Raw genomic sequence first — 13,490 nt, 5'->3', positions numbered from 1 at the left:
TAAATGCTGCAAAACACATATCAGGGAGGTGATATACTTCAAAATTTCTTCTCCAAATATCTTCTCATGGTTATGCACAGCACAGTAACTGTCAAGGCTTTATGGCTTCCCTGTGATTTTTTTTCCTATACAGAATCCTTACTTTATTTTCAAGTGGCACGGAAATAAGAAGACTATTTTAAGCTGGTTAATTATTTGATACACCGAGTCAGGGCAGACTGGTGAATCGGTCCTTCAGTGGATTTATGGATCGTTCATTTCTGGCCATTCCTCTTATGAATTAAGATTTTTTTAAAAAGCAAGTTGGCCATCATATACCAGGCTCCGTGTGTCTTGTTTCCTTAATAGACGCCTTATCAGCTCTGCCACAGCTGAAGTGATTCCACGTTGCTTTATGACACACTTGGATTTTCTCCCACTAATAATTCCTCCTTCCTGCCCGTGACTGGCAGGCTTCTTCCACACCGCAGTAATGGGGGACAGCTAATTATCTACCAATCCACCTTGCTATTCTGCACTTGGCAACTTTTATCTGCACAGGACAGCTGCACTCTCCCTGTTTGAAGCAAACCGTCAGTCTCTGCTAATGCAACAAGACTTACATCACTAATGATGTCTCCATGCTTTGAAGAAACAACTCAAAGCCTAATTAAAAATTCAGATTCATTCTCACTGCCTTGCCGATTTTCACTGCCCTTCCACCAGGGCCTCGAGGTATCTTTGAAGATACTCCATGCAAAAATAAAATTAAAAAACAATATCCAAGTGGAATCAGGAGAAAAAGTGCTGCCGTCTTGGGCTTTGACCGACTTTCTGAAATAACCGTTGTGGTTGGAACAGAACCAAGACATTATCACGTACAACAGAGAATTTACTCCTCTGGCATCTACTCCACAATCATAATAAAGCACACTATTTCCAGGAAAATATGGACCAGAGGCTGCTTATCAGCTGACCCATTCTGGTATTCAGGTGCTGGAACCTTTCTAACTGTAATTAACTCAGAAATCATTTGACTATGGAAATTTGAAGTAGGGAAAACTTCTTTTGAACTCAGAACAAAGTTGGCAAGGTAAAGAGGCATTCAAATGACATTTGTTTCATTATCAAATCAAATTTTAAAACCTTCCAAAGTAGTAACACTATTCCAATTTTCACCAAAAAAGTAAAAATAAATAAAAGAGAGAGAAAGAACGAACTTCATCCTGCTAATGACTAGGGAGAGATGCAGGTCCTGAAATTCAATTCCAAAATAGAACTTTGCCTGAAAATTACAGGTGGAATTTCCTTCTGTAACTTTTACATAAACACCAAAAAACCAAAGTTGTTCCTCCCCTGAAGTTTTCTTTTCTTTTTATGCTTTACCTTTTTAACAAAAATATTACTTTGGTGGTGGGGGTTCATAATTATAAATAGCTACTGACCACTTAAATTTGTTTTTTTTTTTTTTAAAAAAAAAGACTAACAGCATTGTAATAAGTCTCAGAATTTTTTTATTTCTTCAGTGGCTCACTGACTTCTAGGAATTTAAATAACTTAACATAAAAAATCCAGTTAACTGTCAAATTAGACTATTGGCTTTAAGTTTCCAGCCATAAAATAACTAAAGCAAACATTTTTTTCCAAAAGGAATGTGAAGATCCTTAATTAAGTCGAGGTTCCTCTCCATCTTAAGGCAACCTTGTTTGTCCTGGAAGAATGGAGCTCCCCCAGCATAGTACTGTGAAAGGGTCAAAAAGCACGAGTCCTAAGAGTAAGGCTTGAGTTCTAGTCTGCCCCTTCCTACCGGTGTGATCTCCAGACGTCCCGCTGGCCTCAGTTTCTCATCTGTAAAGTGAAGGAGGTAGATCTGACCCTCCCTGGTCCTACCCAGTGATCTGTGGATCTGAGAGGTCAGGGAGAAAAGGCATGCTTGTAAGAGCTGGCCTGCAGAGCCTGGAACGGTACAACCCCTCAGGGCAGACCACGAGCCCACCAGGGGAACCCGGCTAGCCTGTCTGCCCACCAGAAGCAGGGAGACCCCAAAGCAGGCCCTCCCTGACCTGGACTTGGGGGGGCAGAATTAGATATATGGAGCAGGCCCTGGAAGCTGGAGGCTGCTAAGGGAGTCAGAATCCTGAATCACTTCACTGAGTTTCCTAGGGACCAAGGTAACTTGCTTTTCTAGGGACCAAGCTGTCTCTAGATTTCTAGTTCCTCTGCCCGGGAGCACATCTGCTCCAAATATGAGAGAGACAGGCACAAGCAGTAGCTAGTTCCAACTCAAACGCTGGTAAGCTACTGGCAGCCGTGTTGAAACCAAGGGGCAAGCCTATCTAAGAAAAGTGGGCACAGAGAGAGAAACAGAGTGTGGGCCCCACCGTCTAAGCCCTAACCTAGCCCTGCCCTGGATGGGCAATCGCAGAAGGCAGCGGGCTCCTTTCTCCTTCAAGCTGGTGTAAACTGGGTGTGCTGACACCTGCCCTATAATGTCTTGATTGACAGGAAGGATGGAGGATCCCACAACCTGACCTCTGGCTGCTTCTCCGACTTGTTCCGGAGCCCTTTCTTCCCTTTAGCTCTCTACACTCCAAGCCTTAATGCCATCTTTCCATTCCTCAAAGGAGCTTTCTGAGAACTCCATTCTTTGACTAACCAACTCCTATTCATTCCACTTTTTCCAGGAGGCCTTCCAGAATCCCTCTCCACTCCCAAATAGCTTAACATCCCCAACACACTTTCTCCAAGCAGCCGGAACCTCCTCTCTCATAACATTCATTGCATCTGAAAGTAACTGATGGCTATCTCAGACCTAACATGGTGCCTGGTACCAAATCAACATTTAAAAACTATTTGTTTAAGTAATTATGATGATAGGGAGCTCATCTCCCAAAGCGATCCAACTTAGAACTCTTCTATGGGAAAGTTTTCCTTTCTGTTACACGGAAACTTGCTTCCCTATCCCCTTTACACGCGAGCACTGATTTCACCTCCCGGAGACCATGGAATAATTCTAGTCCAGACACTGCAAATTCGTGGCCTCTGGCCTGATTCAGCCTGCAGATATGTTTGGTTTGGCCCACACGATGTTTTTTTAAAAATCTGAATTAGTCCTCATCATTTTAAGAATCAAGAGATTTCATCTAAAAATCAGATATCCAACTTCTCCCAAAAAACAGTCACATGACAACACCAGACTCTCACTGCCACTGAGCAACAATCGGGAGCTGAGCAGCCCCGGCCTCCTTCCACTCTGGCCCTGCCCTCCAGTCAACATCAGCTGACACCCCTCCCCAATGCCCAACACCTGGCCCACCTCACCCATCGTGTCCGACTCCCGTAAATGTTAGACGTAGCAACCCCAGGTCTAACATAGATCCCATATTTTAGCAATTCTTTCCATGCTCTCTTGCCCCATACAAACTGGTTTAGCCTCCCTGACAAGACACAAGCTCTGAGGGAAAGCACTGATATCCTAAACTTTTCCCACATTCTCCTGTCTCCGAGGCTGCAATGAGGCGCCCAGTGAATGCTGGCTGACAGACTGATCAGAAGACAAATATGTCTACAGTCCAACTTCTGCTCTTCAACCCTCTCCTCTCACACTTACAGCTTGTCTTGCTGGTCCCTTTTTCACTCCTGCATCCTCTGGAAGGGGGAGCGAACTGAGTAAGGAGAAGACATAGTCCATGCTGCAGTCAAATAAGTGCACAGATGATAAGCTGGCCACTAAGAAACAAGGAACCTCAGCCTTGTTGGGGAGAGCCAGGCATGAAAACGAGGGCCAGATGGCATGTGCAAGGGAGAAAAAAATGGGTCCCAGAGAAGCTTCCCAAATGAAACTTGGGCATTACATCTGGATGGTTGACGAGGTTGCTGGGCAAAGATACTAGCTATTTGCAAAGGGCTAGGGAACACAGCGATGGGTTCGCTCAGGTGCATCATCATAAAAACTTAAGTACATACCCTCCTAAGTATTTGTATTTATTTGTGGACTGCAAAATCTACAGACTAGTGCACCAATATATTATGTATATAAAACATTTAAAAATATAGAAATTAAATAAGGATGCAATAAAAATGTTATTGATGAAATTATGTGATACCTGGGATTTGCTTCAAATAACCTGGGTGGAGGGGAAACGCCATGGAGGCGGAGGCAGAGGCAGAGAAGAAACCAGCCTGACCACGAGTTGGTAAAGGTTTAAACTGACTAAGAGGTACATGGTGCTCTTACACTAGTCTCTTTACTTTGTATATTTTTTCAAATCTTTGTAATAAAAAAGTTCAAAAGCAAATAAATAACTGTGAATAGCAGGTCTAATATAGTCTTCACAAACCCCAAAGAATGGTTTTGCACCGCATCCCTGAGATCTGTGCACATTTTGGTAACCCCCAGGACAGAAGATGGATCACTCTGAAATCTGCAGGTTCTGCAGAAAATTAGATTTGTTTCATTCAGGCTCGGGAGCTATGTGTTTGCTGCCTTCCAGGGTCTGTGCCTTGGCACTAAACAGGCTGTCCCATATTTATTTCTGTTTACTGACTGTTCCTATGTCAGACTTTGTGATAGACACTTATCTTCTAAAAGATATTTCCCTCCATTAACCAAATGAAGCATGAGGATACTAAGGTTCAGAGCGATTTAATAACATACTGGAAGTTCCAGCTAATAACTAGCTGAGTCAAAACTTTTGTCCCTTCCTATTTTGAATTTCAGTACACTTTAGACCAGATCCAAGCATATCCAAAACAAACCCCACTGCACATAATAACCAAATCCCAGAGTTCTGCACGGTTCCTGTCTGCTCATCCCCTTAAGCTCACGGAAGGAGCTCCTCAAGCAGCAACCAGAAATAGCACAAGTCATACAGCGTGAGACCGCCTCCCTGCCCTGCCCTTGCCCCTCCAGACTCAAGTATGACTGGCAGGGAGAACACAAGCCCAGGCGCCGATGCCAGCTCGATGCCAGCTCGCACAGGTCTCAGTGGGGAGGAAGTGGAAGGAGCACCAAGCAAACAGGGAGAGTCCATCAGAAGTCATTCAACACACTTTTCCTTGGGCTCATTCCTACCAAGTTCAACTCAGAGTCGTCCATCACTGGTCTGTTTTCTCCTACTCCAAATACTCAATTTCGGAAGAGAGCAAGGCAGTGGGTTTTCCACGAGGGTTTCTATTGTCCGCAGCACATAGAAGCAAACCACATTATTTGCAAATACAGGTGACTTTCTTCCCCCTAAAACACACTCTAAATTGCCCACGTACACATTCAAATCATCCTAAGGCATGCCATTCCTGGTATGATGGACACGATTTAGGGGAAAATACAAGCCGCACCTAAACATAGCTGCAAACAGCATGGTTACAGCTGAGTCCAGCAACCACAGATACTCCAGGGAAGACAGCCAAAGAAAGGAGAGAAGACATGAGGCCATGTGAAGAGGTCCAAGAGTCACAGCCACTCGCTACTCAGACACTTAAGATGTACCAACCACCTTGTCCAGTGCCACCAAGGGAATCAGCAATGTCTGATGAACCAATGATTCAGTTCACCCTTCATACGCTGCAGGCTGCTGCTTTCAGGGTCAGCCTCTGTGGACAGACGATTCACTGAAAAGGCTGAGGAAGGAGCAGCCGACTTCCGTGACCTCCCCCGGTGGGCTTGTGCAGCCCTCCGTCTTCCCATAATGCCCTGCTCCTCTGCCATCGCACTGACCCATTGCATTCTAACGCCTCTCTGCCTCTCACTAATGCCCTCTATCGTGAGGCATCTTTTCCTATCTGTCCCCATCATCAGTTGAAAGTTTAGGGGTGCAGACCAGGCCTTATTCACCTTGTACCCCCAGCTTAGTAACCCAAGGTCCCTCACCGAGTAGAAGCCCCCAGAGTTCACCGAACATATGCAACAGCGAACAATGACCTTGCGCAATGCTGTTCTGGTGCATAGAGAAGGCCTCCCCTCTCACTTCCAGTGCGGCCCCTATCGACCACATCGCTCTGTATTTCCAGCCAACACCCTGCCCCTGTGGAGCCCTTCAGTTCCTGAAGTCTGTCCCGGCTGCCGCTCTTTCTTCGATGTGAGTGGAAGCTCTAGTCTGTGCTTCTGGTATTTCTTCTGTCCCCACTGGAAGGACCCCCTCTGACCCCTTCCAGGCCCCATACAGCAGCTGACTGACCAACCTGCTGGTGTGTCTGCCAAGTTCCCAGTGACTATGCCCAGCCCAGCAGAGCTGTGTTAGAACTAAGATCAAGGCGGGCACGCTGGCCCTGCGCCAGGCCCTTGCTGTTAGGAAGCCTGTATTGTCATATAATGTTAAATGGGCCTTATAAGTGCCTGGTGAAATGGCTCCCAGAGCCAGATATGCCTTCTAATAAGCAAGCATTGTTACTTAACCGTTTTACCTGTGCGATCTTACATCCTCCTCCAGACCGTAAACTCCGTTAAGGGGCTGTGCTGGGCTACCTCCTTGGAAATCCCCTAGACACCTAGCAGAGTGCCCTGTGCTCAGTAAGCTCTCCAGGAACCTTCTTCCACTTAAGAACCACCTTGTCCATCAACCTTTCCCAGCCCCAGCTTCACATTAACAGGTGCCTTCACCTGCACCATTTCTAGTAAGCCCACAGAGCAACTCTCTAGGAAGAATCCTCGCCCCAAATTCTGCAGATACAGATCACCCAACGTGTAAGTGGCAGAGCTGGGACCCAGGGCTCCACCCACCCAATGGGAAGTTCCTTCCACTCCACGAGGCTGCTTGATAAAAACTTGTTGCATGAATGAACACGCGGAAGCGAGTCTCCCTGGACACAGCCACTCTCTGCTCCCCAGATCAGCCCCTGAGGAGATTAGGACCAGGTTCTTGACTTTAACCTGTGATGGGTGATGTCTGCTGCCGGGGGGGGGGGGGGGGGGGGGGGGGAGGACTCAGTGGCAACTTTCCCAGGGCACTGGCAAGATCAGTTGGTACGAATCATTTAAAGATGTTAAAAATTTTGTCCACTACTAAACAGCGACGACAACAAAACAAGCAGACCACCTCCACGAGGAAACCTTTCCGAGGAAACCTTCAAGATGGACCGCCGTTCAAACTGTCTTCTCCGTCAGCAAGCACAAGAGCTGTGCCACGGGAAACTACAGCGCCGAAAGAAGGCCTGGTTTTGGTTTTTGTAAAATTACCCCTCGCAACCTCCGGTCAACAGGATGCGCGACCGTTCAAAACGCTGCGACAGGCATCTTTCGAGAGCTACTGTGTAACTTCTCAAAATTAAAAATTGTCTTTGGAGAATTTCAGCAGCAGCAGAAGCAACTTAGAAGTCTGAAAATAGGCTTTTTACATATCAACTGACCTACAGAAAGTTTCTCGTCAAATGGGATGCTGTTCTGAAAGATCTGCACTGTGCTGGAAAAGCCAAGGTCAAACGAAAGAAGTCAATCTCTCAAGCGAGAGGACAGTCTTCTCCTGCAGAGACATAACCCCCCCAAACCCCTCATACCTGTGTACAGAAGGCTGACCCCACTCACCTTAATGTCCACATGAGGCTCCCCCCTCTGAACGACAGATGAGCTAGACAGCTATAAAACCTAACGTTCCACAAAGGACGACGATACGATACGATACGATCTGCTCTTCAGGTAACTAAAGGCACATAATTTCAGATCCACTTGAACAGATCCCAGAGGTTGACAGAGGAAAATGTGAGACTCGCAGTCTTTGTTCCAGGGGCCAAAAATCCAGGCTGCCTTAGATTTTATTTTGCAAGTATTCCCACCTCCCCATCCCCCCTAAAAAAAGCTGGCAGTCTAACAAAATTAAAAAGAGACTCTTTCCCCAATTTTCCCAGATGGAGGCAAGTGGCAGATCAATGTACAGCTCAAGAAGAGGAATTTAAATACAGTATGTGCTCTCCTTTCAAAAAAAGGAGAGAAGCCACTTCACATTTTGCCAGACAAAACCCTGTCCCCAGGAGGCCAGTTTTTACAATGAGGTTGGAAAGGTGTTAGAAAGCGGCCAGTTGGGAGGAGATAAAGGGCCATTTGGGCACAAACCCCCCACCGATCAGAGCTTTTTTTCTAAAGTGTCTCCTTTACAACAGGAAAGCCTTTTAAAACTACATTTGCTTTAGATCCCTACCTGAATGACAATGTGTTGGGATCCGATTTCACCTTTTGTCAAGGATGGGGTGAGAAACAGTAAAACTGCTGTCAGCGTCTTAGAAAAAGCAAGTCCTTAGCTAATATGGGGAAGGGGGAGGGAACCCTAAAATCCCTCTTCCAGCCCCAGTGATGGGGTGAAAGTGACAAACTCCTTCTAATCTTACAAGGACAGCCCACAACTGCAACATGTTAAATTTTCTGTGTTACAAGAGGTGTCTCCATGCAAAAATACAACTGTTTGTGCTCTGAATTGAAACATTCACCACTAGAGAAAACAAATCCTAGTTTTCTCCTAACATTTTAGTTCCATTTCCTCTAAGAGTCACTTCACTCCTAAGAACTCTGCCGGCAATCAACAGAAATCAGAAAATGCATGTGGAAAAAATTATAACTGAATCTGAAAGCTCTGCATAGAAAAGGACAGTTAAATGATGTATCTTAAAAGCTTGTCTATTGTTATGCAAATGCAGAAACCCCGACTCTGTTGCACTTCTGGGTCGGGTGTCTGCAAATAAAGGTAGAATGATCTTTCAAGCAAACCATCCACCCCTCAACCTCACCCTACTCTTTAAAAAAAAAAAAAAAAAAAAACCAATCGTCTTTCACCTACAGTAGAAAAGGTCTGAGAACTAGCTTTAGGAAAATTGTATCATCCTGGGAGGTGACTGAGGGGTGGGGGTTGGAAAGAGGGAGGTTAAAAAAAAAAAAAAAAGACGTCAGAAACCTGAATCCCAAAGTGACTCAAAACACCTCTCCCAGTGGGAGGTGGAAGGGTGGTCACAGTGGAATGGAAATCAGAGACCTATTCCAAGAACACATTCCTGGAAACTTCGCTCTTTCGAAGACGACCACGTTGATCACCATGGTGGTGGTTAGAACGCAGAAGAGAATGAGGGTGTTCTACGCAAGAACGTTACAGCGAGGGTTTGAGACCCGGAATGTCACCTCAACCTCTGCTAATCGAATGGGCCTTTCCGGCCAAGTCGGTTACAATAGCGGCGGCATAGAATCTCCAGGTGGTTGCTGTTCAGCAATTTTTACCCCTCTTGGTTACTAGCAACATCTTCAGCGTTCCTCCTTGGCCGCGGGCAATCTTTCTTAAGCCCCTTCCTCTCCTGGGGAGGACGACCATGGTAAACATCCAAGAGGAACGGGAGCCTTATTCACTGTGCTCCCTTTTTCCTCCTCCAAAAAGGCATACTCAAAACAAAACAATAATCATACGGCGGACAGCGCGCAACCGATAACAGCAACAGCTGAAAGCAACAAAAACAAAAGTCCCCCCACAGGACGAGAGTCGGGAATCCACCAGGCCAGCCCCTCCCCCAACGCACCGGGCGGCTCTCGGCCGGGACCCAGGTGGCCCGGGCGCAGCTGCGCACGCCGGTGCCTCCCCTCCTCGCGCCCGTCGGTGCGCCTGGGTCGGGGGGACACGACGTGGCGGTCAAGGGGGTAGGCTGGGGGCCAGGCGGGGCCGTCCGCCCCGGGACGAATGCACAAAGAGGGGAGGGGAGTTTGCAGGGGAGGCTGGGTGAAAACAAGGCTGCGGGGCAAATTCGGGAAGGAGGCGCGAGGGAACCGGAGAATCCTCGCCGAGATAAAGGCGCTCTGCGGCAGGGAGAGTGGCTTCCACGCAAAGGGCAGGAGCTTCTGCAGCGGAGGAAGGGAGGGGGGACTCAGCGCGCGGCAGAGGAGTTGGCGTGTAGTCAGGGGGTCTGAGCAGAGGACAGAGGTGTCCTGCGGAAAGGGGGGCTCTGTGCATGCCAGCGAGGTCGATGCACGGCCCAGGGGACCTGCGCTGGGGAATGGGACCGGGCTCTGCGCAGGAGAGAAGCAGGACGCCTGGCAAGTTCGGGGGCGGCAAGCGGGCCACTTACCTGCATGGTGACGACCCCCAGCTCCTCGGCCGCCAGCCTCCGCATCTGGCTCGCCAGCACTTGCGCTTCGTCCAGGATGGAGAAGTCGGCGTCGGCCCCGGCGCCCAGCAGCCAGCACGCGACCAGGCAGAGCAGCCAGAGGGGCGGCCGCCGCGCCCCGGCCCCGGCCCCGGCCCCGGCCCGGCCGGGCGAGCCCGGGCAGCGGCGGGCCAGGGCGGCCGCCCCCGCCGTCTCCTCTTCCTCCGGCTGGCGGGCCATGCCGCCTGCCCCCACTCGCGGCCGGCGGGCTCCAGGCGCCGGGCAGCGGGGAGGGAGGTGCGCCCGGGCCCGCTCGGCGCACCCGCGAAACTTTCTTCCCCTCCCGCGGCCGCTCGGCACTTAGGGGGCGCCCGGCTGCAGCGCGGGAGCGCGGGCGGCCACCATCGCGGGCTCGGCGGGCGGGAGGCGGCGGCCCGGGACCGGGTGACAGCGGGCCGGCGCGGCGCGCTCTCGCCTCCGAGGCCGGGCGCAGCGCGGGCGGCGGCCCCGCGGGAGGAGCGGGCGCCGAGGGCTCCAAGCCCTGGAAGAAAGCGCGGCGCGGGCGAGGGAGGCGTCCGGGGCCACCACGCCGCGCCCCGGCTCCGCGCACTTCCCGGCGCGGCCCCGCGGCTGCGGTGATTTATGGAGGGAGCGGGAGGCGGGGACAGCGCCCGCCCGCCCCTCCTCCGGCCCCGGCTCCCGCCTCGCCGGCGGCCCCCAGGCGCGGGGCCGGGAGCGCAGGCTCTCCTCTCGGGGCCCGGCCCCCCTCGCGGCGGCGACAGCGAGCCCCCCAGCTCTCGCCGCCTCCGCCGACGCGAGGGACCCCGGGGTCCCACCCGGCCAGGCTCCTCCATCGAAAGTCCCTTTAAGTTCTAGGACGCTGGCTTTCTGCCAGGCCGAGCTTTGGGGAGGAGGGGGCCGCCGTGGGTGCGCCCACTGCTCCTCTCCCCGGGTCTGACAACAATAGCTCGCGCTCGCTGGAACCGCCGAGTTCTTTTTTAACCAGCTACTGTGTGCCCGGCCTTGTGCTGTGGGGTTTGTACACATTATCCTTTAATCCCCACCACATCCCTCTGAGGGATGTATCTTTATCCCAAATTTTTAGGTAACAAAGACTGAGGCTTAGAGAGGTGGGATAAACTGCCGAAGGTCACCCCGGGGATAGGACGCAGATCCAGAATTGAAGCACAAGTCTGTCTCCAAGTCTTTTGCTCTTAAATACGACAGTTCTTTCTGTCTCTCCTCGGAAATGAACCCTCTGATCCCATGAAAAGCAAAAAACAAAACCAGACCCACAGAACTACCGAGCTGGAGCTGCCCCCAGACCTCTCCTCTGCGAAGCTGGGGAGGCGAGGTTACCCTTCCTGTTTGCTCCCGACTCCTGGCTCAGACTCGGAGGAATCACCTGTTGGAAGCACCTGGAACGAGTGGGTGGAGGGGCGGGGTAAAGCCGCCATTCCTCCTTCCAAGATGGGAGGTGGCTGCCTGTGGTCTCCCGGAGAAGCTGGACGTCCCCGGGAAGACTGAGGCTACTTGGCAGGGCTAGCATCTGGACTTAGTGCTTTCTTCCCTTTACAGCAAAACCTCGACTACATTGGGTTAAAACTCACTTCCTGTAAGCTGTCCCTGGTCCATCTTACCCCATGATCTCTTCTCTATTCTGAGTTCCCCAACCCGTGTCGTCTCTGCTCTAGGATATGTTTAGGTTTTGTGACTCTCTCAGCCCTATGTCCCCTTGAGAGGGGCACCCTGGACCCTTGCAGCACCATCGTGTAGCATCTGCGACGTTTGTTTTGCTTGTTTTACATTACACACATACTGGAACTAAGGCAAGCTCATTGAGGGCAGGACCAGGCCGCCTCTCCATCATCCACACCTGGCTCAGGACCGAGCACAGAGTAGGTGCTGTGAAAATGATTTTTAAATAAATAATGGGATAAAAAAAATCAACCTGTTGTCTTCAGTCCCCAGAGTTGAATCGACATTTGGTAGAGAGATGATCCAATACTTCTGTTTTTTATTCTTGTACCATTGTGCGTGATAATCAATCAGTGAGATAAAAACAGTAGCCCATGTGGTAAGTGGAAAAGAAAAAATAATAATAATGGCAGCTAGCATTATTTAATCTTTTGTTTTGGATTCTTCACAGTTACTGTCACCAAAGTTGTCACACACCTCTAAGCTATCCTGAAACTGCTTCAAACTGACTTCTTTGGCCATCCTTTGTGTACTGTTATTTCTTGGGGTTTTAGTTCTCAGGATTCCAATCCTATGTCCTCTTTTATCGCTCTGTGGTTCTTTCTGAGACCTTTCATGGACACCCAAGCCTTCAATTATCACCAAGACATCAGAGTTTTGCAAACTTCTCAACAAAGCTCAATCTCCCTTTTGAGCTGGATTCCCACTTTTCCAGCTATTTACTGGCTTCTCTACTAGATATACCCAAACTAAAACTCATTCAGACTTATTCCCACTCTCCACCTAAATCTGTACCCGATTGCAAACCTAGGTGGAGGTCGCCCACTCTCCAAGCTGGGTACCCCAGTCCCTAGCTCCCTACGTAGCTCTCTCTTCATCTGTATCCCATTGGCTGACTTCAGCTCCTCCTCACAGCTCACCTGTGATTATGACCAGTCTCCTCTCAGGGCTCTGTAGAGTCCCTCTAACCCCCCTCATTTTATTCTCCACACTGAAACCAAAATCATCTTTCTAAAAGTCAAATCTGAACTTGTCTCTCGCTAACCTAAACATATCTAATGCCCCATCACAGAGAAATGTAACAACAAACAAGGCCCTCTGTGCTCTGGCTTATCTGTCCTCTGGCCTTGTTGAAGCCACTCTGCCCCTAAATCCTCACCACTCCCAGAAAGTCGTTGCTGGCAGTCTTGAAAGCTCTCTCCTCTCCTTCTGGCAAGTCCCTATGAGGGACACAGAGCTGAGAGGTCACCTCTGTGAAGCCCTCTCTGGCACCACCCTCCACAGAATTTACTGCCCCTCCTTTGGTCCTCCGAGCTCTTGGTTCTTCTCTCACCACCTGATGTCCTTCAGCATTTAACAATGTTGTGATCATCCGTTTGAAAGTCTTGTCTTCTCCACCTTAATGCTTCTCATAAGGAACCTCCTGCTTCCTTAGGGCACTCTTAATCAACTGAAAATCCTGTGCTCCATCCCAAGTCTGCTGAAGAATCTCTGGGGGTGGCTGGGCCCTGGAATATGCATTTTACAGCGCCTGCCCTTGCCTACACCCAGCAGATTCTCCATCCCCAGGAAGGGCCGTGGGACTGTTCCTATGTCACTGATGGGGGAGAGTCTCAGAGAAATAAAGTCATTTGCCCAAGGTAATACAACGTGTAGATGTGGGGCCAGCTGCAAACCTGGGTCATCAAATGGCAAGCTCTGAGCTACTAGTCTGGTGTTAGGGAAAATGTTTACACACATAGATACTGGTACATGATAGACAAATA

At 49.7% G+C, this 13,490-nt stretch overlaps 1 protein-coding gene across 1 annotated transcript in view; it reads right to left on the bottom strand.

The window, feature by feature from the left end:
* The window catches only part of CACHD1 (cache domain containing 1), a 197,490-nt gene extending 187,079 nt beyond the window's left edge, over positions 1-10,411 (bottom strand). Inside the window, exon 1 of the mRNA XM_014855338.3 lies at positions 10,009-10,411. Coding sequence (XP_014710824.3) covers positions 10,009-10,266 — 258 coding nt within the window. The 5' untranslated portion in view covers positions 10,267-10,411. The remainder of the gene's footprint in view (positions 1-10,008) is intronic.
* Positions 10,412-13,490: the final 3,079 nt, after the last annotated feature.

Source organism: Equus asinus, chromosome 16 (assembly GCF_041296235.1).
Source record: "Equus asinus isolate D_3611 breed Donkey chromosome 16, EquAss-T2T_v2, whole genome shotgun sequence".
In the NCBI taxonomy this organism is placed as follows: domain Eukaryota; kingdom Metazoa; phylum Chordata; class Mammalia; order Perissodactyla; family Equidae; genus Equus; species Equus asinus.
Note: the sequence above shows the minus strand (reverse complement) of the source record. Positions and strands in the feature narration are given on the sequence as shown.